The 24,512-nt window shown below is 45.9% G+C and overlaps 1 protein-coding gene across 3 annotated transcripts in view; it reads right to left on the bottom strand.

The window, feature by feature from the left end:
• COL27A1 (collagen type XXVII alpha 1 chain) overlaps positions 1–24,512 on the bottom strand; it is a 240,651-nt gene that overhangs the window by 132,423 nt on the left and 83,716 nt on the right. For all 3 annotated transcript variants that reach the window (XM_073314249.2, XM_073314253.2, XM_073314251.2), the window contains one exon: positions 3,773–3,826. In XM_073314249.2, the coding sequence (XP_073170350.2) occupies positions 3,773–3,826 (54 nt within the window). The remainder of the gene's footprint in view (positions 1–3,772; positions 3,827–24,512) is intronic.

Raw genomic sequence — 24,512 nt, 5'->3', positions numbered from 1 at the left:
TCCACAACAATAGCGTGACCACTAACAGTTCCCCAGATTTATTATCATCTCCTGCTTATGAGAGAGAGAGGTGCATAGCTTGGAAATCCGACTCCATGCTCTCCTGTAGTGCTTGACTCTAGCTCTGGGTCAGGAGATAGATGAGGCGAGCTAATCATTGTTTCCCACGTCCAGTTCCTATGATTTTACAACTCATTTAAATGGCCAGAGATCAGGGGAGTGGGGGATATGGAATGTGATGGCTTAACAGTTCTCAGGAAGCTGGCAGGAGGAGACTTGCGGTAGACTAGCTCCTTTCACTGTATGAGATGAATGGAAAGAGGATGAGACGCAGACCGCACCAGTCATTCCCGTGCAGCAGCAGAAAAAGGAACAGTACAGTATGGTACAGATGCTGAGGCAGCTCAGTGGATCAGACACAGGAAGGGGCAGCTCAGGACCCATAGCTGCCTGCCTGTGATTTAGCCACGTTTCACCTAGCGAACATGGCGTATTTGTGAGTTCCACACGCAGACTTTCTGGAATTTTTCTGTGTCTGTGACTCTGCTCGTGACCTCATGAACCTCCCTTCAAATAAGCCAAAACATTCTGTTTTCATTCCGTAATCTCTGAGGCACATTAATATTTAAAGGCCATTGATAAGATGAAAGCAGAGTGATCCTTCTGGATGAATTAAATGGAGAGGACATTTACTTTCCTAGGATCTCTCTAATACTTTGGGAGTTGGCATTCAGCTGCTTTTAAACACATCTTCAGAATGGGCCTTCGATGTCTTGGAAACTTAAAAGTGTGTTCTTGGAAAAGAGAACATCTCTCTGAACATACATCAGGAGCTCAGACCTTCCTAAAGGACTGGTTGTCTTAAAGGATTGGTAATATCTATAGCCTTTCATTGCTAGGTCATTGATTCAAAACTAACCCATGTAGGAGTTGCCAGAGCTCACTGAACAGTGGGGGAAAAAATTCCAAGAATACTTTTTAGGAATCAAAAACATTGAATCAACTGCGTTCAGGACTCTTATGTTTTCACTTTGCACTAAAGCTGGACCAATCAAGCCTGACTAGCAGAAAATGCTTGCAGAAACTGAATTTTACGCTGAATGGAAATTTCAAAATGTGCGCTTTAAGGGTGACTTATACAAATCATCCAATCAGGGTACAGAAACAATACCAGTGACTTGTGTAAATAACCAGTGCAGTGTGTATTTGAAAGATTGACCAAGAACTGTTCATAAACAAATCGGGAGGAGAATTGGCAAAGACATCCATGAATAACTAATACTTTTGAGAAAGTCTGCAATCTGCTAGGAAATATGTTGTGAGCAGGAAAAAAAAGCGGTGAACACCTTATTTCTTATTAATTATTTTGCTCTGCTCGAACAGTGATTAAATAGTACCAACATCCAGTTGTTCAGTGGCCTATGTGAAATGAATTGGTGATTTCAGTCCAATTCCAGCAGGACAAGACCACTTCTTAAAAACCCAGTAAGGGTAATTTGAAAATATAGGAGAGACCAAGAACTGAATGGTCTGGAGACACTTGTTCCAGGTCAGAGCTGGGACACAAGAGTAGGGAGGTGTGAAGTCATTTCCTGTGCAGTATCTGGTCCATAGATAGAAGCTCCAGAGCTAGCGATTTGGCACCTTTGAACAGGTATTTAAAATTCACTTTAAAAGAGAGAGGATCTTAGAGCTTCCTCCAAATACTCTAGACACACATTTATTAATGATCCGATGGCCGGAGACATGTGGCAGCGTGTTAGCTCATTTACCAGCATCAGGCAAATGAGATGCAATAGAAAGGAGGTTGTTAGGAGAACAACCCCTTGCACTTGTAGTACAAGCTTAGGAGAATTAGTGCTGCTGAATGCCTGCCCTGATACTCCAAGGACAGAACAGATAACAATGGGCATGTACCATTCTCTGAAACAATTGCCTGCTTCATATCTCTGCTGTTAAACATACAGCCTTCCAGAACCCCCAAGCTGTTCCCACAAGCAGCAGTGGCCAAGTGAAACCAGATCAAATCAGGATCCTGGAATTTTAAAATGAGAGAAACCAGGAGTGGCTGTAAAAGCCAAAATGTCACTTGCCAGTTTGGGGGCAATTTTCCTAGGAGGCCTATATAGGCCCTGATCTCAAGATCAAAGGGAGTCTCTCTCTTGACTCAGTGACCTTAGTGAGCTCCAGATCAGGCCCAGAGAGCACAAACTGTTACGGAGGATAATATTGACAGTTGCATGTCAAGTCGGTTAAGAGCAGTGATGAGCTGCCAAAATCTTAACAACAAGTTCCCTCCTCACCCCTCGGGGCGGTCGTTGCCCACCCCCGCCCCCTGGGACTCCTGCCCCATCCAACCCCCCCGCGTTCCTTGATGTCCCCCCCCCCGGACTCCTGCCCCATCCACCCCCGTCCCCTGTTCCCTGACTGCCCCCAGAACCGGGCAGGAGGGTCTTGTGGGCCACCGTAGTGGGTGCTCACCCCACCCCTAAGAGCCAGAGGCACCTGCCGGGGGGCGAGGTGGGGAGTCCCGGCGCTGCTTACCTGGGGCAGCTCCCAGGAAGCATCCGGCAGGTCCCTCTGGCTCCTAGGGGCGTGGGAGAGGCTGCTTCCCCACTGACCACATCAAAAGTGGCGCCTTAGGCACCGACTCCTTGGGTGCTCTGGGGCTGGAGCACCCACAGGGAGAATTTGGTGGGTGCAGAGCACCCACCGGCAGCTCCCCGCCCCGCGCCTGGCCCCAGCTCATCTCCACCTCCTCCCCTGAACGCACCGCCCTGCTCTGCTTCTCCACGGTACCCCACCCCACCCTCACCCTGGCCTCCCACAAATCAGCTGTTCAGCAGGAAGCAGGGGAGGACGGAGAAGCAGGCCACGGCTTCACACTCAGGCCGAGGGTGGCAGAGGTGAGCTGGGGCGGGGAGCAGTTCCCCCCCCCCCCGGGTTACCTGCTGCAGCGTAGGCGGCCCTCCTCGCCCCCCCCCCCGAGCTCACCTCCACTCTGCCTCCCTGGGCCTGAGCGGGAAGCCGCCGCTTGCTTCTCAGCCCGCCCCGGCTTCCCACGCGAACAGCTGATTCGCGGGAAGCTGCGGGGGGGAGGGGGTGGAGAAGCAGAGCAGGGCAGCTCGTTCAGGGGAGGAGGCGGAGTGGAGGTGAGGTGAGGTGAGCTGGGGGTGGGGCGGGGAGCTGCCGGTGGGTGCTCTGCACCCACCAAATTTTCCCCGTGGGTGCTCCAGGGCTGGAGCACCTGTGGAGTCGGCGCCTAAGGCACCACTTTTGGCCGGTTAAATTTAAAAGCCTTTTTAGAACCGGTTGTCCCTCGCGAACAACCAGGTCTAAAAGGGCTTCTAAATTTAACAACCGGTTCTAGTGAACCGGTGCAAACCGGCTACAGTTCAGCACTGGTTAAGAGCAACATCATTCCTCACACCCACGCTAAATTCCCTACAATTATATCCCTATGGGAAGAAAGTGCTCCACAGGACTGGGGTGCAGGAGAAGCAATGGAGGGGGCAGAGAGGGAAATGGGATGCAGATGGCACTACAATGACCTCTTAACTGAAACACTGGAACTAGCAGTTTATGTAAGAGATGGAAGGGCTTTTCAGAGGGATCTAAAACAACAGACTGACAGCTGCCTGTGAACTTCCAAGACAGCTTCAGCAGAGAGCTTCCTTCAGATTCTAGGCACCCAGCACAACATAGTACAACAGGGTGTAAAATGGAGCAGCAAGAGAGAAGCAAAAAGTCTACTGAAGACTTTGCAACTTACTGGGTTCCCATCTATGCCTGGAGGTCCTCGTTCACCAAAATCGCCAGGAAAACCCTGAGATTGGGAGGCAAATACAAACAAATGTTGGTTATTGGCACATACTGAGAAAAGAAAACAGACAACTTAATGCTACTCCTGTTTTGCTCAGAGCGGTGTTTTGAAAGCCAGCAGGTTACAAAGCAGGTCTGAGCACAGACAGACTGCCACTTGTGGTGCCTGAAGTTAAAGATTATGATTAAAAAGACTCCCAACACCTCCAACATACTGGAGGAGCACTATACGGCCATGTGGACGAGAACAAGGTTTGAGTCTGTCCAGAGGCCAGCAGGAGGTGCTAAAGAGACAGACCACATCTGCAGCATGCTTTGCATCACTCAGCCATGAGCCGTAATACATTCAAGCAGTAAGAGTCCCAAGAGGTAGAAATCAGAGGAGAAAACAAAGAAGTCTGTAGCCTTGACCATAATGTGAAAAACACCTAGGTGTCAGCAGTGGGAATGCAATAGGGGTCAGCAATGAGATAGCCAAGGACAAACCAATTCGTAAGCCGTGGTTAAAACCTGCACAGTTGTTGACCGTGGTTTGCCCTTATCTATTCTTGCAGCTAAAACCATATCTATCACTGGATCAGCGGCATCCATTGGTAACCCCCTTTATCAGCAACAGACAAATATCACAGCTTAGACAAGGCATTGGAGGCTCCAATGAGGACAAAAGGTATGTGTTGATTTCCCCCCCCACACACACACTTTTGCCTCTTGCATAAGTTGCTGACAGCTTGTGGAGAACCACCAGCAGTGCTACAGAAAGTCTGAGTCAGGCACCGAATGCCAGCTTTCATTCTGTTTTAAAATTGGGTCACAGCAACCTAAAGAGAAGCTTTGCTGCTTATAGCTGAAGTCTTTACTGGAATATAGGCAGAGAGAGGAAAGAGAGGGTATTAAACCAGAAAGCCAGAAGCTGCCTGTCACATTAACATTTCTAGAGCCCCGCAAAGTGCACTGTGTATGTCAAAGAAGAAACACCCTGAAGATCTGTAATTTTGTGTAGATGTGAAGTGATAATGAGGGTAACGAACAGAAGTTGAGGGATCCGATGCTGCCCGTGACACTGAGGGAATGTTCACACTGCAGCTGGGAGCATGCTGCCCCACGTGGGTAGACAGGCTACCTCTGTTCAAGCTGGTGCTCTAACCATGGCAGGGTAGCACAAGTGCCAGCTTAGTTAGCGACATGAGTACACACCCATCCAGACCCTCTGGGTGTGTATTTTGGCAGTTTAGCCAAGCTGCCGCTCATGCTACCCCCCACGACACAGCTATGTTTAGCTCAAGCAGCTACACTGCTTGCTCAACCAGAGCTAGGTCGCCTGTCTGTCTGCGTTGGGAAGTGCGCTCTGAGCTGCAGTGTAGACGTACCCGGAGAGAGCTCACCTACCGGCCAGTTGGTAGATCAGGGAATACAAAGTTAGATCAAAGACATATCCCCCCAGCAATACTGACTGCATACAGCATGGGAGAAAGGCTTGAGCTTTCAGAAGGCTGGACAGAGCAGAAGAAGTCCAATCTTACCCCCCAAGACAGGGGTGGTTCCCCTTTAAAATACAGTGGGATTTGAATTTTTCTGATCATTGCTTGTACAAGCTCTTTAGATCAGCTGAGAGTCCCAAAAGCAGCTTCCCTTTAGGGCTGATGTAGGGGCTCCCTGACTTATACCAATCAGCGTGGCTTTCAGTGGAAAGGGTCGGTCTGGAAAGAGTTTTCATTGGTATTTACAGAAGGCAGGAAAGAATTCTGCACCTTTCGAGTGATGTTTGATTGCAGGAAAAGAAAGTGACAGCTTGTGGCAATGCCAATTAGAGCTTGACTGACCCTCCTTGGCTTGAGCTATTTAGAGCAGAGGTGGGCCACATCAGGCCCACGGGATCATCCTGCCTGGCCCTTGAGCTCCCGGCTGGGGAGGCTAGCCCCAGGCCCCTCCCCCGCAGCCTCAGTGCGCCATGCCACCAGCGCGGGAGGGGGCTGCACTGCGGGGGCAGGGGAGAGCAGGGAGGGAGGCTCACCTGCAGCCTCCAGGGAGCAGGCGGGCAGTGCAGGTGGCGGGAGCATGGCGAACGTGGATGGAGGACTCAGGAGGAGCACCGGGCGGCCACGCAACCGGCTGGAGAGAAGCGGCACTTTGAAGCAGAAACCGCTGCCTCTCTCCGGCTACCCCTGCTCCTTGCGTCCTCCGCCCATGTTCACAGGGCCGCATTCTGAAAGGGGCTTTAGCGGGGGGTTGGACAGGGGGTGGGGTCCTGTGGGGCCTGTTGGGGGGCGGGGGTGTGGATAGGGGTCGGGGCAGTCAGGGAGCAGGGGGGGTTGGATAGGGGGTGGTGTCCCGGGGGGGCAGTTAGGGGCAGTGGGTCCCAGGAGGGGGTAGTCAGGGGACAGGGAGCAGGGGGGTTAGATGGGTGGGGAGTTCTTAGGGGGGCAGTCAGGAGCTGGGAAGTGAGAGGGGATGGGGGCCAGGCTGTTTGGGGAGGCACAGCCTTCCCTACCCAGCCCTCCATACAGTTTTGGAACCCCAATGTGGCCCTCAGGCCAAAAAGTTTGCCCACCCCTGATTTAGAAGAACTTGGGTCCTGTTTGAGATGGCAATTGAGCTTCTCTTCACATCTGGCCCAGGAAGCTCACTGTGCATAGCAATCACTCAGGTTCAGCGATCAAATCCAGAGTCGTGCAAATCTCGCCAAATGCAGCTCAGTGGCAATAATGCAGAGGAGAAGGAAGCTGGACACTGTAAAGACTGGGACTGGTCTTCCGCTGCTCATGTTAGCAATCGCTGCCGAGACATGGGGTATCGCGTGCCCCTGCTGGCCATTCTCTAGAGATGCAATCCCTCTTTATATTGCTGGAAGAAGCCAATTACTTTAGCTACCCTTGTTTGGGGACCTGCCCCTTCTCTCCCTAGGCCAGAAACTGAAGAGATGCGGTGGGAAAGGAACAATAGCCAGAGTTGAAAATACAGGTGGGTCTCCCCTTTCATGACTCAGCTTTCAGGGCTCTGTTCACCACTGAGCAGAGCATAAGCACAAGGCCTAAACACTCAAATCTTCAAAACAGGCCGTAAGTGGTGCATAGGCCTTTGTATTTCACCCTCTGAATTCCCTCCCTCTAAGGTAAGAAGTTGCCTGGAAGATAATTTACTTAGGGTTTGATCCTGTCAAGTGCTGAGTGCCCTTGACTCTCACTGACCTAATGGCAGCTGAGGAAATCAGCTCCTACAGGATCAGACCTGAAATTCTTTCCCTGTAGTTTCTTTAAAAGCCAATATGGTACATTCATTTCAACAGGGATAATTCTGCCTGCTAGAGGAAAAACCAGAATGGCTGTATCCTGGGGGATCAAACGTTGTATTTAAGAGTACAGCAATTCTCATGTTCCTTTAGTAGGAAATATTTTATGGAGAGAGATGTGACATCCCCAGTACCCTGTCTCCAATATCATATGTTCCTAAGGAAGTCACAAACCTATCCTTAATGAATCTATTGCAACATTATCCTACAGAAGGAAAATTTCTTCCTCATCCCAGATTTTGCTTGAAAGCATGAAGAATGATGGATCTTACCATGTGTAGCCTATCTAGCACAAATCCATGTGTTGTTTGTATCTGTATCAAAAGGACAATTCCTGGTTATGAATCTTACTAAATAAATTGCTTCTACAGAAATAACATGAGGCAGTGAGTTCCAAAGGTTAGTTACAGATGCCTAAAAGAAAAAAAAACGGACTTATTTTTTATTGTTTTTTTACATTTGTCTTTTAAGATTCACTGAGCGCTTCCTCATTCTTGTCATATGGTGAGGGTAACTTGAAGCTCTCAATTGGCTCTCTTTACCAGTATTTTATTATTTGTATTACAATGGAGCCTAAAGGCCTGAATGAGATCAGGACCCCATTGTATGAGGTATTGTACATACATAAAGTAGCAGAGTCCACATCCCAAATAATTTATAATCTAAATGGACAACACAGAGGGTAGGAGAAAGAAAGGATTATTGGTTCAATTTTACAGATGGGGAACTCTTTCTGCGGAAAAGGACCTAGGGGTGACAGTGGACGAGAAGCTGGATATGAGTCAGCAGTGTGCCCTTGTTGCCAAGAAGGCCAATGGCATTTTGGTATGTATAAGTAGGGGCATAGCGAGCAGATCGAGGGACGTGATCGTTCCCCTTTATTCGACATTGGTGAGGCCTCATCTGGAGTACTGTGTCCAGTTTTGGGCCCCACACTACAAGAAGGATGTGGATAAATTGGAGAGAGTCCAGCAAAGGGCAACAAAAATGATTAGGGGTCTAGAACACATGAGTTATGAGGAGAGGCTGAGGGAGCTGGGATTGTTTAGTCTGCAGAAGAGAAGAATGAGGGGGGATTTGATAGCTGCTTTCAACTACCTGAAAGGGGGTTCCAAAGAGGATGGCTCTAGACTGTTCTCAATGGTAGCAGATGACAGAACAAGGAGTAATGGTCTCAAGTTGCAGGGGGGAGGTTTATATTGGATATTAGGAAAAACTTTTTCACTATGAGGGTGGTGAAACACTGGAATGCGTTACCTAGGGAGGTGGTAGAATCTCCTTCCTTAGAGGTTTTTAAGGTCAGGCTTGACAAAGCCCTGGCTGGGATGATTTAACTGGGAATTGGTCCTGCTTCGAGCAGGGGGTTGGACTAGATGACCTTCTGGGGTCCCTTCCAACCCTGATATTCTGTGATTCTATGAACTCAGGCACAGAGGGATAAGTAATTTGCCCATGGTCACATGGTTAGTCTGTGGCTGAGCCAGGAATTGAACCCAGCCCTTCCGAATCCTAGTCCAGTGCCTTACCCTTAACACGGACATCTTCACTCTGACATTCTGCATATCTCCTAATATTCACCTCTCTTTTTCAAACTTTTAAATCTCTCCATTCACAGAATCCCTCCTGTCCCCACCCATGGTACACTTCAACTCCAGTCAGCTGCCCATCCCTGCCAGGTTCTTTCTGAAATGCAGGGACCAAGATGAACAGAACTTTCATAGCGAAGACCCCCTGCATCAGTTTACACAATAATATTTTCAGTATTACTTGCTTTCTCCATCTTAAGACAGCCTTAATGTCTTGTCCACACAGCCCATTCTGCAAATACCTAACTCAAGGATACTCAGACCTCAATGGAGCCACAGTAGTGTGAATTCAGTTTCATTTACTACAGTACTATTCCTATTTAAACAGTATGACGGGAAATATTTTGTTTATATTATAGAATTCTCACAGCAAGGAAGTTAATAACTTAATGCAAGTTGTTAACTTAATTGAACAACAACAACAACAGTAAAAGCATCCTGATTGGTTAATAACTTAGACTGGTTAATAATTAAATCCCACAGTGTTTTAATATCAGGAGCTGCAGAGAGCCACAGGAGACATGTTAAAGAACCACTTGTGGCTTGCAAGCCACTGTCTGTCTGCCTTCACTGAACTGAACTGCCGATAGTATGTCTTGCCCTCAGAGGCTAGAATTTATTCATAACCCTTTCTCCAGCAAGAGCAGTAAATGGCTCTAAGTTACACTGGCGTTACAAACCAATGAGCTGCCCAGAGTTGTGTGTGTCACACAGCACAGACTATGGTTATGTCTATGTAATGGGGAATATAGTGCCATAGCTATGGCACCATAGCTATGCTGCCCTAACCCCATAGTGTAGAAGTAGCCTACTGTGACAGAAGGGGTTTTCCTGTCGCTGTAGGAACACCTCCTGTCTGAGTGACGGTAGCTGGAAAGAATTCTTCCATCGACCAAGCTGCATATACACCGGGGGTTAGGGCAGCACAGCTACGGCACACAGCACTCTGGATTTTTCACACCCGTAAGCACTGTAGCTATGTCGACTTAAATTTTAAGCACAAACCAGACCTATGCACAGATTGACTCTTTACTTCCATAAACACCAAATGCTTTTGGTATAAGATCAGTTTCACAATAGAAGAGCCAAAGTCCATCATCAGAGCAATAAGAACTAACTTTTCTTTTCCTTTTTTGGTCTGCCTCTCCCTGCCAATGAGGGCTCAAGTATAGGGGTACGCAGTAGTCACTACATCAAGCACAAGTGTGTCTTCAAGGAGAAAGAAGTTGTGTTTAAGATGATTTTTGGCTGGACTCTTCTCTAGTTTTGAGCTCCACTCAGCACAGGGGTATGTGAGGTGTGTCAGGGAGCCAACTGCAGCTCACTGATTTGGTGCTGGATCAAGTTAGAGTAGCCTATGGGCTGCTCTAAATTACACCAATGGTGTAAAACTCCTACAAGACAATTGGAGGATTAATACAGCAGAGTTTTGCCATGCCTCCTACCTGCCCCACTCCTTTCCTCCTCTGGTACACCTTTTGCAATGGGGCAGGGCAGAGGCAGCTGGTGCAGGAGCCAGGTCCACCAGCTTTATGCCAACAGAGAGATCCCCTCTGCTAAGGGAGTTCTCCACAGTGAGACTCTTAGTGCCACTCAGGCAAGAGCCTAATGGAGCATCTGGCCCCTTGATTTTGTGATTATATCTAGGGCTTAAGCAGAAAGGATCAAGTTATTCAAAACAACCGTCCCCTGCCGCATGCACAGATACTATGGTAATGGACGCCAATATGGAGAACCTAGACAGACAGACACACACGCTGTGAGGAGGCTTTCAAATAAGAAGTCACCATAGAGCTCCCTTAATCCACCTATCTGGCTCCAACAGATGAAGTCTGACTGGGAGTCTGCTATGCAGTGGGTGATATTATTGTGTTCTGTGGACTGCTAGATGACAGCATGGGGCGGGAGAGGGAGGGAGAGAGAGCGAGATTCCCTCCAGTTCAGCAGAGAGGAACCTCTTTGTGTATACATTCCACTGCTGGTTTGTCTCAGAGAGAAACAGATCGGGGACGGGAAGAGCTTTGAAGAAAGTGAAAGTCAGGCTCAGAATGCTGGTTCAGCTCATTTTATCTGACACAAGACTGGCAGACACTAAGAGAATAAAAAATGGGCTTTGGTAAGATCCTTGGAAGCCAGAACATGATGGCATAGCAGTCCTTTCCAAGCAGTGTCTCGCTTTCTCTCTCTCACACCCTCTCTCTCGCCCCAAAGATTTTTGGTAGTTTAATTGCTGGCACTCTGCACAGCTGCACCCGACCAGCTCCATTGAATGCTACGGACAGAGGCTTCTTTGGAAAGATGAATCTGAAGAAAGCAAAATATGATGGCCAATAGCAGCATGCCATTTGGAAACTTCATCAGTGAAACTGACATGAGTGAGACTCGAATAGTAGCACACCAATAGCAAAAAATGCAGAGAAGCCTGAAAATAAGACATCACCAGAGATTCACTTATCTTCCAAGGGTTTGCACCAGAGACTGGAGCAGTTAACACCCAGGGATCAAATTCTGCCCCCAATTAAGTCAATGGGAGTTTTGTCATTGACTTCAGTGGAGCCAAGATTTCCCCCTCTGCTGTACCAATCATCTGCAGCGTTCAGCTCATGCTAGTGAGGGTGTAAAAACTTGGTTGGGGTCAGGTTTCAGATTTTACGGGAATCATTGCAAAAGGGAAAGTTGTGCGCCTTTCCAACTAGGCACTGTGTCTCCTAAGCCTGCACACAGGCCTGGCCAAGAAGCTGTGGTGAATGCCTGCTGGAAGCAGCTTTCTGATGTCTGCAGACACAATAAATAAATAAAGGGCATTCTTAAAAAAAGCAAAAAACAGGAAAAACCAAAACTCTGCTACGTGCTGAACCAATAAGGCTAAAACAGGGAAAACTCGTTGCTTGATCAATAAAATGATATTGCCTTTGAATATTCTTTTGTTTACAATTTTACAACTAGTGAAGGATGATAAGAATGCTTATAGAAATGACACTGTAGCTACACTGCTGCATATTCCATATGATAACTCTCCACACTCTAGTAACAGCACTCTGACTTCTGATGGTATGTCTACACTGCAACCGGGAGGTGTGATTGCAGCATGTGTAGATGTACCAGAGTTAGCTAGATCAGTTAGCTAGCTAGATCAGAGCTAGCTTGAGTAACAATAGTAGTGAAGCCATGGCAGCATCGGCATCAGCTGCTCAAGCATGTACCCAGGATCCTGCATGAGCAGGGCTAGCCCATGCTGCCCCATGGCTTTGCTGCTACTGTTACTCGAGCTATCTTTGATCTACATGAGCTGCAATCACACCTCCCAACTGCAATGTAGACATGCCCCAAGAGAAAAGCACTACAGCAGTAGTTCTCAAAATGACCCATGGGCAACAAGAGGAAGGATGGCTCAGTGGTTAGGGTGCTCGTCTGGGACTTGGTCAACTCTAGGTTCAAGTCCTTGCCAACCACAGACATCCTGTGTGACCTTGAGCAACTCACTAAAGGCTTGTCTACACAGGGAATTATTAACAATTATACTGGTATCATTAAACTGATTTGATATATACAGCTGTATTGGTCTGAGTATTTTGTGGACAATTTTTTTTTTTTTGGGTTTAGTTTATGCCCCTTCCAGAACAAGATAAAATAAACCAGAAAAAGGCACAAGAGAGTGTCCACATGGGGAGTTATACCCATATAATTTCAATTTACATCTTAATTTATAGCAGTGTAACTTTGACAAGCACTTAGTCTCTTTGGACCTCAGTACCCCAACTGTACAATGGGATAACAGTACAACCCTCCCTTGCTGTGAGGATCAATGTGTTAAAGAGTGTGAGGTGCTCAAATACTGTGGTGATGGGGACCATATACGGTAAAAAGACAGAACGGGGCTGTTGGGTAGTAAGTATCACATTGGTGTCCAGAGAGTTCGGTAAAGATTAAAGCGCCTTTGTTATTCTGCCCTTCCCCAGCCTGGGGGAAAATAGGGCCAAAATGCCAATAAACTAAGAACTGAAACACAGAACAGGGATGTCAACATTAACAGCTAGAATAGTAGGTTCAAGACAACACTCACTACCCTTGGCCTGGTCTCCCCTTTGCCTAAATTATGCAGCCTATGCCAATAGTGCTCAACCTTTCCAGACTACCGTACCCCTTTCAGGAGTCAGATTTGTCTTGCATTTCACCTCTCTTAAGAGCTACTTGCTTACAAAAATCAGACAAAAAATACAAAAAAGTGTCACAGCACACTATTACTGAAAAATTGCTGCTGTCTCATTTTTGCCATATAATTATAAATCAATTGGAAAATAAATATTGTACTTACATCAGCATATAGCATATAGAGCAGTATAAACAAGTCATTGTCTGTAGGAAATTTTAATTTGTACTGACTTTGTTCGTGCTTTTTATGTAGTCTGTTGTAAAATTAGACAAATATCTAGATGAGTTGATGTACCCACTGGAAGACCTCTGTGTACCCTTGGGGGTACACATACCCCTGGTTGAGAACAACTGGCCTAAGCCCTCCCAAATCCCAGGTGTTAATGGCAGCATGTGGTTCCCAGGTGCATGTCTTTGGACCTAAACATGTAAAATGAATCCTGCGGGAACAGGGGCAACCCAGCCTCAGAAGGAACTTAAGCACAGTGTCATAGGTACTAATTTTCCATACATGCAACAGATGTAGGAATTGCATGCAACCATGAAAAAGACAGGGGAGATGGTCCCAAAGCCCGTCTCTCTACAAAGATAAGATCCAAACTATGAAATATTCTAACAGCAATGGTCCAGTGCATGAGAGCTTTCAATAGTAATGCTACAGTGTTTCAGATGCTTACCAAATACTGCAGTATTTTTAAAGGGGTGAGCAGCACTGCTTTGGACCCCTGTTGTGGATTACTGCAGTACTCTGCTTTTTAACTCAGGGAATTGCATTAGCTCCCACACATATCTATGGCTATTTCCCAACTTGGCCGTCCCCAACGCGCAGCCAATCGCCTCTTGTTTGATCCTGCAAGGCAGTCATGTTCCACAACATTGGTAATGCCACAAATTGGCCAGAATGCTGCAAGCAAGCAGCCACTGGGATTAGAGGAAGATTTTGTTACTCTATCTGCTCCTTGTTCTTCCCTAATGAAGGTTTCAGAGTAACAGCCGTGTTAGTCTGTATTCGCAAAAAGAAAAGGAGGACTTGTGGCACTAACCTTTTGAGACTAACCAATTTATTAGAGCATAAGCTTTCGTGAGCTACAGCTCACTTCCTCAGATGCATATCGTGGAAACTGCAGCAGGCTTTATATATACACAGAGAATATGAAACAATACCTCCTCCCACCCCACTGTCCTGCTGGTAATAGCTTATCTAAAGTGATCATCAGGTGGGCCATTTCCAGCACAAATCCAGGTTTTCTCACCCTCCACCCCCCCACACAAATTCACTCTCCTGCTGGTGATAGCCCATCCAAAGTGACAACTCTTTACACAATGTGCATGACAATCAAGTTGGGCTATTTCCTGCACAAATCCAGGTTTTCTCACATCCCTCCCACCCCCATACACACACAAACTCACTCTCCTGCTGGTAATAGCTCATCCAAACTGACCACTCTTCAAGTTTAAATCCAAGTTAAACCAGAACATCTCGGGGGGGGGGGTAGGAAAAAACAAGAGGAAACAGGCTACCTTGCATAATGACTTAGCCACTCCCAGTCTCTATTTAAGCCTAAATTAATAGTATCCAATTTGCAAATGAATTCCAATTCAGCAGTTTCTCGCTGGAGTCTGGATTTGAAGTTTTTTTGTTTTAAGATAGCGATCTTCATGTCTGTGATTGCGTGACCAGAGAGATTGAAGTGTTCTCCGACTGGTTTATGAATGTTATAATTCTTGACATCTGATTTGTGTCCATTTATTCTTTTACGTAGAGACTGTCCAGTTTGACCAATGTATATGGCAGAGGGGCATTGCTGGCACATGATGGCATATATCACAAATATCTCACAAATCTTGGGAGACAGGCCAGTCCTTGCCTACAGACAGCCCCGCAACCTGAAGCAAATACTCACCAACAACCACATACCACACAACAGAACCACTAACCCAGGAACTTATCCTTGCAACAAAGCCCGTTGCCAATTGTGCCCACATATCTATTCAGGGGACACCATCACAGGGCCTAATAACATCAGCCACACTATCAGAGGCTCGTTCACCTGCACATCCACCAATGTGATATATGCCATCATGTGCCAGCAATGCCCCTCTGCCATATACATTGGTCAAACTGGACAGTCTCTACGTAAAAGAATAAATGGACACAAATCAGATGTCAAGAATTATAACATTCATAAACCAGTCGGAGAACACTTCAATCTCTCTGGTCACGCAATCACAGACATGAAGATCGCTATCTTAAAACAAAAAAACTTCAAATCCAGACTCCAGCGAGAAACTGCTGAATTGGAATTCATTTGCAAATTGGATACTATTATTTTAGGCTTAAATAGAGACTGGGAGTGGCTAAGTCATTATGCAAGGTAGCCTGTTTCCTCTTGTTTTTTCCTACCCCCCCCCCCGATGTTCTGGTTTAACTTGGATTTAAACTTGAAGAGTGGTCAGTTTGGATGAGCTATTACCAGCAGGAGAGTGAGTTTGTGTGTGTATGGGGGTGGGGGGGATGTGAGAAAACCTGGATTTGTGCAGGAAATAGCCCAACTTGATTGTCATGCACATTGTGTAAAGAGTTGTCACTTTGGATGGGCTATCACCAGCAGGAGAGTGAATTTGTGTGGGGGGGTGGAGGGTGAGAAAACCTGGATTTGTGCTGGAAATGGCCCACCTGATGATCACTTTAGATAAGCTATTACCAGCAGGACAGTGGGATGGGAGGAGGTATTGTTTCATATTCTCTGTGTATATATAAAGCCTGCTGCAGTTTCCACGATATGCATCTGAGGAAGTGAGCTGTAGCTCACGAAAGCTTATGCTCTAATAAATTGGTTAGTCTCTAAGGTGCCACAAGTACTCCTTTTCTTGTTCTTCCCCAGATTCTTCCTACTACCTCCCTCTAGAGTCCTCAAGGAGTTCTGCATTGACTCACTTCTGCTCTATTCCACTAGCGTGATATACCACATTAGAGACGTGGGAGAGGCAGAAAGCGCTTCTTTCACAGCCTTGCTGATAAGCAAATACAGGGTGGGGCCAACGACAAGAGATTTGTGAAAATGACTAACCAGTCTAATATAATTAAAAATCCTGCCCCACAGGATAGTAAAGAAATGTATAACTTTCGTTGATGAAAATCCTACCATTTAGGATTGTGAGCGTGTTGCAAGCACGCTGCAGTTTGCTTCCTGAGCAGCATAGCCTGTGGAAAGTATGCTCAAGGACTGGGATTGAACAGAGAAACACCACACTGAAAAATATATAGATATTCATCCTGCCAGCTATAGGATCCAAAGTGGGGAACTGGATGGAGGCAACAAAGGCAACAGAGCTAAGAGGAAAACACGTGAGTAACAAGTTTTGCTGGAGAAGAGCCAATGGGGCTCCTCTATGGACTGCTGAAGTCAGGTATGACCAAACTTTTGGCTCTAGTTAGCAGCTGGGAAATATTAAAAAAAGCTGAATGGATTTCACATTGTCAGAGAGAAACTCCCTGAAAGAAGCAAGCCGAAGTTGCGTTCAAAAACAGCATATACAAGCAGGAGAGGGTATTGCCCTAAGGAAATGGTCTTCAGTATATATATGGCCCCCATTACATGGTGCTCATATGTGAGCACCTCATAATACCCTGGTGAGGCAGGGCCCTGCTATTCTCTCCATTTTACAGAGAAGTAACTGAGCCCCAAGAGGGTAAATGATTTGCACCAGGCCACCCAGGAAGGCTGTGGCACGATTGGGAATGGAGCCCAGGTCTTCAACATCCTAGGATAACCACTGGATCAGATCAGCCTTCCCCTCTGCAAAAGGCATATCATCCTGTGCCCAGCTTAATGAGAGTTCTGCTGAGGATGGTCAGGCTCAGACAGATAGATGAACACAAACACTATTTTCCCCTTTCCCTGTTTATATCATGGTGCCTGTTAAAATGGTGCTCAAGACCAGGTCCTCTCCTTTCACTGCTTAAAGGGACACAAGGAGAAACCAGGCCTTTTTGCTATGGTTGTCAGAGAGGCTCTAGAAAGACAGACAGACAGAAAGAAAAACAGAGCTCTCAACCTCATCACGGAGATCAATGATCCTCAAGAAATAGAGGAGAATGGTAAGATGCTTTGAATCTTATACCTCCCCTAGACTTTTTCAGAGGTGAAAAAGAGAAAGAGAACATCTGATTTTATTTAAAACTCCTTCTCTGCTGGAGTAAGGGAAGCAATCTGGTGGCTGCTGCTTCAAAGAATCCTGGCAGGTCTTCAGGCCGATAGAATCCTTCTCCAAAAATAGGATTTTATTTTCCTGTTGGCTGAAGGTAAAGCTGCCCAAAGCACCCAGCCCTCCAGCCTTGGTCTGCAAAAAGCTATGTTTGCCAGTTGGCTTCAGCCAGGTGAGCTGCTGCCCAGAAAGTCTCCCTGAAGGATGGAGTTTGTAAGTCAAACAGTTTAAACAAAAAGAAGGGGAAGGCATGCATAGAAAAAGTGGGATAATAAAATAAACGAATGGAACTTACGCTGGCAGCGTTGATCTCTGACAACATCCTTTGTGAATAGAACAGGCATGAGCCTCTCTACCGGTGAGCAAAGGGGCTGACAGGTATGTCCAAGTGCATGTTTTAGAGGCAGAAGAGCTAAGAGAAGTCCCCGCACGCAGACCCTTAACACTGTACAATCTCCAGGCTCCCCGGCTGTGTTCATTCATGCTTTTGACTCTTCAGGAAGGACAAGAGCCTTCACCTGTCCTGCTTCCAGATCTAGAACCATAGCAACTTCCTCTCACCCAAACCACCATCTCCTTCCTGGAGCCCTGTAACAGATGGGCGGTACTGCTACAATTCTGCCCCTTTGCTCCTCAGAGACGGCCATTGTGAGATGGACACATAACCTTACTCTTCCACGTTTCATGCTCTCTCACAAAGATTTCACATCATCCTCTTATGTACCTAGACAGATCTCCACCTGTGAGACACATGGGAGCCATTGGAAAGACTCCCATTGACTTAAATAGGGTTTGGATCAAGCCCCTCAACTGGAGGACTGAAATTCCATTGACGTTCACTTGGGCTTCTTTGCAGTTCTGGCCTCTTTGATTCTTCACTCCTTTTGCTCCATGTTTTGCTGCATAGGACTTTTTTCACTTTGTTGGTGCCCTAATTGACAGCTTAGACCCTAGGGTGATGAGCACTATAGAGACCTTACTTACCTTTTTTTCCTCTGCAACTTTTCTTTCAAGCATCCTAATCCATTATCAACCAAGGTATCCAAATCATGCTGTTTTCTCCTTAAGGAACATTTCTAGACCCAAATTTTACATTTTTGAAAAAAAAACTTTTAAATTTGCAAGAATGTTTTTACTTTTTTTTTTTTAAATTTAAATTTAAATCAATTCAGGTTTTCGTTTGATCAATGAGTAAACATTTACCTGCAGGAAGGATGGACAGTTTTATGCTAAAGGCATCAGACTGGTACCCAAGAGATTTGGGTTCTGAGTTCCCAGTTCTGCCAGGAACTCCCCAGATGACCTTGGTTAAATCACTTAATCTCTTAGTGCCTCAGTTCCCCCTGAATTAAAAGAGATTCTAGGCATAATAATTCTTTCCTACCTCACAGGAGTGTTCAGGGAACACATAATACATGCTTGCGAGGCATCAGAAATCAGAGTGATAGAAGCCATGTAAGTACCTAGCTAGATGGATATAGGAAACCCAAACACATTATTTTAAAAAGTGGAAAGTGAAACTAACTAGAAAGAGACCAGTGTGTCACTTCAGACTGATACCAGTGTGTCATGATGGTGAAACAGGCCCAGAGAGAAGTGACAATTAACAGCCCAATTTTACTGTCCAAGTTGAGGCAGAAGGAGAAAGTAAAGAAACCAGAGAAGCAGTGAAAAGTAAATTCTGTTTTTGAAATATGTCCCATCTGAACCATCTAAAGTGCTACCACCAGTAACAAAAGCAATTACTTTTAAAAGAGAGACTTATCTGGCCAACAAGCAAAATGACATTAAAGAGGTAACACCCCCTGCTCCTCCCCAAACTGCAGTAGGAGTTTGATTGATTACAAAGTGTTCAGGACCTCGTTTGATTTACCTCCAATAGACAACAGCTCCTGAAAGGCCAGTAGCACAAATCATGACCACCAATTCCTGAAACCCCTTTGTGTTCCCCAAAAGCTTTCTATTGTATCCAGTTCCTGAAGCAGCCTGACCCTGCTGGGCTTGGGAGACCCAGGGTGAGGGACTGGTGCCCCACTGTGTTAGGTGTTGTACCACACTTATTCAAAACAAAATATTTGAAAATCATGTCATCCTTCAGAGCTTGCTACCTAGGCCCGGGGGCTCAGATCTGAGACTGTCCTCCCAGTCAGGAAAATGCTCTGCTCTAGGTCTCATTAAAACAGGGCAAGCAATCTTGTTTAACCACAGAGGCAGCTAAAGCACAAAAAGGAGGCCAAGCTAGGTTGTAGCATAACTTTGCACTGGCATCAAACCACTTTACATAGGGGTTAGAAACCATGTCCTAGCGAATACGTTTCTGGAACTGTCTACATACTAAAGCCTCTTGGGGAAGCCTTCCAGCATTGCACCAACGGCAGCTAGCCCCAGTCCTGCAAGAAGTTCCACATGGGCAGACCCCCCACCACCCAAAAGGAGCCCCACTGAAGTCAGCAGGGGGTCTGCCAAAGCCAAAGGCCCTGCAGCATCAGGCTCTTAGTGACACTGCTGTTTATTAGGCTGCTTAAAGCAGAGACAACCTGAGCTGCAGAGATTAGATCCAAACCTTCCCAAAGTCTGGGCTTGCACAGATTAGGCAGTTTTAGGTTGGCCCACTCTGAAGACAGGGTGGAGCCATGATACTGGATCCTGAATGCACCCAAGTTCAGGGTAGTACAGGACACCACTGGTTTTACCACTGCTCAGAGACGGTCTAGATGACACGGTGTTAAAATTGCTGGTGGACACCAACAGCCGGTCTACATTACAGTTGCCATCACTGTTAGTACCACTGGAATGGTGCAAGACTGCTCCAAAAAGGGCTAGTGTAGACAAGGTCTCAGTGCGTGAAGGCACAAAGTTTTAGGGTCAGTTGTAGAACACTTTTTCTCCTCCCACTAGCCACATCATCTGGACAAACCATAGCGGTAATCCTGCAAAGTTACCTGTATGCATAGGCTAGGTCTACATTACAAGAGCAACAATAGGACAGCTGCAGCTACCCTACTGTAGCGTAGACACTTGCTACAGCAATGGAAGGTTTCTTTTTCCCTGTGGCTGTAATAAATCCGCCCCCTCAACAGGTGGTAGCTAGGTCAATGGGAGAACTCGTCCGTTGACCTAGCTGCGTCTGCAGAGTGGGGTAGGTCGATCTAACTACATCACACATAGCATGAAGTTTTTCACAGCCTAAGTGATGCAGCTAGGTCAACCCAAGTTTTAAGTGTACACCAGAGCATTGACCTTCACTCTGTGCAGAATCCCATTGACTTCAACTGGTCGCTATCTGAGAGAAAGGATCCATGGATGCAAGACTGAGTGCTACAGACTGTGTTTAAATGACTTCCTAGGTTATGCAACGATGGTTCAAAGGTTGAGCTATTTAACCAACTCTTTAAGGTGAATACCCAGTTCCAGACTTGAGGCTTGGCAGGAGAATGGGGGAGGAAGAGCTGATGAGCAAAGATTTGGGGGTTTAGAATATACCTTATTCTATCATTTGGGATCTCAAACTGCTTTTGCATTTCTTAAAAAAGTATGTTTCCATTCCTCTCACTTTTTATTTTGAAAGCAATAGCTGCTGGATCAACATAATAAAACACTCTACAGCCAGCTGGAAATCTGCAGAGCTTAAGCCTGTAAGTATTTAAAACAGTTCTTTATTATTTTTTAACAAAATATTTTTTAAAGTAGAGTTTGAGTTTTTTGTTTTTTTTAAATTTTATTTCTTTTCTCCCCACTCCCTCCCTGGGTCTCTGTTGCTAACCAGATTGCAGCGATGGGATAATGGAACAGACACATGGGCTGAAACCCTCGTTGGTCAATGGGAACCATTATGTTCACACACTTTATATGTGAGTGCTTTGGGCCTGATACTGATGCCAGTAAGGTCAATGGCAAAAATCCCCATTCATTTCAATGTGGGCAGCAGCAGGTTCTTAGGATCCTGCAAGAAGTTCCACATGGCCAGACTCCCACGGGCACCCAAATGGAGCTCCACTGAATGGAGTCTGCCGGTGCAATGTCAGAGCCGTTATGACCTCACGATTTATTAGGGTGCTAAAACACAGATGGCCTAGCTACAGAGTCTAGATCCAAACCTTCCCAAAGTTAGGGCTTGCACGGATCTCATTCTGAAGACAGGGAAGAGCCATGGTGTTTGGACCCGGCTGCAGAGGAGTACAGACCCAAGTGGGGAAGAGAGGTTGGTTCAGGCCCTAGTCTTCACTGGGATGAATTATATTTATTTTCATAGTCATTCTCCGCCTTTCCAGACACATGGTGAGAAGTGTCCCACCACTCTTTGTTTGGGCAACAGGAGAGACTGTGTAACTTGGCATGACTGTGTCCACTTATGTTCACCACTCAGTACTCAGACCTGCCAACTTTCCTCCTCCTTGTGCTGTAAAACTAACCCTTCCTAACAAAAAAGAGCCTGAGATGTCCTGCTTCTCATTATCTGGTGTGTCAAACACAGCAACATCTTTCCATTTAGGAAGGGATGCAGATGACACCGGTTATTAGGTGGTCAGTAGGAAGTGGTGAATGCTTGGGCCCACAGTTGACGCATTGCTTCCTCCTGACCTAAGGGGGCGGGAGAAAAAAAAATCCACCGTGCCATGATGCTTACTGTAGACAATTAAAATATTAACTTTCTTTGTACTGAATTATAAACACAGCAGACATGAAAAACACCCAGGCAAGAAGGGCACCATCAGGTTACAAGCGGAGAGTTGGCCAGCCGGCAGACCTAAACTGTGGTCAGCTCATGCAAAACGGATGCCAAATTCTGCAGCTTGCCAAAATGTGGCACTCGGAGGCCACTTCTATGGGATTGCTGGAGAACTGGCAGCTTGTACGTATGCACTATATCTTAATAGAATAATACTTAGCACCTACATACCATTTTCCACCCACTGATCTCAAAAGTACTTTACAAAGGAAAGGAGATATAATTATCCCCATTTCACACACAGGGAAACTCAGCCACACAGGGGAAAAGTGACTTTCCCAAGGTCACACAACACATCAGAGACTGGATTAGAACCCACATCTCCTGACTTCCAGTCCAGTATCCCAGCCACTGGACTGTGCTGTTTCCCCATAGCTTGTGCTGACAGACTCCCACCAATGCTCATCCTTAGGGTACATGGCACCATTCTAACAGACCATGAACATTTGGTTTGATTCCTTTTTTTTTTGTACATGGTAGTTGTATAATCCAAGCCACCTGTCCAATTATCCACTGGGAGCAGCACTTTGGCCAACACGCTGGAACTTGCCAAAGGTTTTGTAAGTGGGATGACAGGGCTGCACTGTTGATAAGTCTCCCTCTTTGAAGGTTAGTTGGCATATTGGATTACAAGTACTCTCCCAACATGCAATCTGTTAACAGCTGGCAGAACACAGCTGCTTATCACTTGCCAAATACACAAGCTACAGAAGAGCAAAGAAAATAATAGGGATGAGGAAAAACTTCTACAAAACATTACCAGATGAGCATGTCTAGGCAGGCGGGGAGCTGAGACCTCTGTGTATCGTACAGATAATGTTCTCTCTTTACTCTTACCTTGGCCTCCCAATCACAATAATTTGTCTCATCCAGTGACTGAGTCTTCTCATATGAGAGCTCCTTGGAGCAGGGATTGTTCTTTCATTACATTTGTACAGCACCTAGCACATCTGCCATGCCAACAAGGAACAGCAACTGCAACGGGGTCGCAGAGTGGGAGAGCAATTCAAATGTTTGGCTACATCAAAATAAACTTCAGACAAATCCATTAACTGTTCACCAATTCTCCGAACCGAACTTGGAACCTTTTGGAACGGATTTGTCAGTAGAAAAATCTCTCCTATAACATTCACTTGCACACTTGTTTAACCCATCACTTCATGGGGATTTGTTTCCTGCCCTCCATTATCTGTGTCAAAATAAATAAAGTAAGTAAGTCAAAAAATTCAGCTTGTGCCCTTCATGAGTGAAAGGCCAGCCCCTGCAGAATCCAAGATCCTGTTAGACTGTGGTCTCTCAAGAAAGGTGACAAAGACTCCACCATTTGAGATAGTTACAAGGTGTCTAACAGACCACTGGATACACCAAAAGGAAATATGCAGCTATGATACAGCTAGGGAATAAGGTAGACAGAAGAAGGCAACAGGTCTTTTCCATCTCAATGTTGCTAGATTCCTTATCTCCTACTGGACCTGACTACCTGAACATGCACAGTTAATCAAAGCTCACATTCATGTAAACTGTTTGTTTATAAAGGACACCCAAGTCCAAGCCCACCACAGGAACAGGAAGGCCACAAACCGGGGACAAACATTGTGAGAGGCGATGAGTAAATCAGGAAGGCATTCTTAATAAGAGTTAAAGATTGTGAATTGGCCTAGCCACATACTAAAACAAAAGAGAACTCCAAGAGGTCATTACTTGACCTAGTCAACTATCATTGTGCAAACCGGCAAACGTATATCTAACAAATAGCCATGGACCTGGGATAATGAGTGCTAGAATTATTGCAGAGTTTTGAGTTGGGGAGTGACATCCATGCCATTTGAACCAAGGCTACAATTATTTAAAATTGTCCTGATGTAAATCATACCAAACCCATACAAACCTGGTACCGTTAAATGGGCTTCAATTTATGCCTTAGAAGTTGCCCATTATTCTTCAGAAGATCTTTTCATTTTCCTCTCATCTTACCCTGCTCTTCATTCTTATCACTGCTATTAATAGTGCACATCCTTTGTCTACAGTTTTGAATCACAAACACTAGATCCTATTTCTTTCTGTCACTTTTAGCTCCTTCTTTACATGCTCATCCCTTTCTGATTAATAATCTGCCTCAAACAGTTTGTAATTCACTTCTCATCTCTATGAAACAGGTAACTCATTTTCTATCTCTCAGAACCTCTCATCAACCTCACTTAAAGCTATGGGTTTCTGCATAGGCTTCCTGCATGACATCCAAAGAGGCTCAGGGGTTTAAGTACCAAAGCTGCTTTTGAAAATGGAACTCATTTTCCCCTTGAATAGCAATTCAGTGTTCTCTGCCATGCACAGGTTTTGAGATACATTTTAGTGAACTCCTACAGTGTCCACATGTCACAATCACTCTGATTATTGTAGTAATCTAAAAGCCAACTCTCTCATGAGCCACTACATCTCCCTGATAGAAGGTAGAGCCTCATGCATTTCTTTCGTTTTCTTGGTAGAGAACCTCAGACTGTTCTCACTCTCCTTGAAAACCCACAGACTTCCTTCCAAAGATGAGACATCTCTATCCCACACAGTGAGAGAGATTCCTACCAGCTCTGCTCCCTGGGAAAGGTGGAGAGCAATAGACTCCTCTACGCAAAGATATTACACAGGCTGCCTGCCCCACCCTGACCTATTACATCTCCCTTGTGAAGATGAATTATGGCCAGCTTGCCCCTCGCTCATACAAAGATAAAGC

This window comes from Lepidochelys kempii, chromosome 16 (assembly GCF_965140285.1).
Source record: "Lepidochelys kempii isolate rLepKem1 chromosome 16, rLepKem1.hap1, whole genome shotgun sequence".
NCBI lineage: Eukaryota > Metazoa > Chordata > Testudines > Cheloniidae > Lepidochelys > Lepidochelys kempii.
The sequence above is the reverse complement of the archived record's forward strand: the minus strand, read 5'-3'. Positions and strand labels throughout refer to the sequence as shown.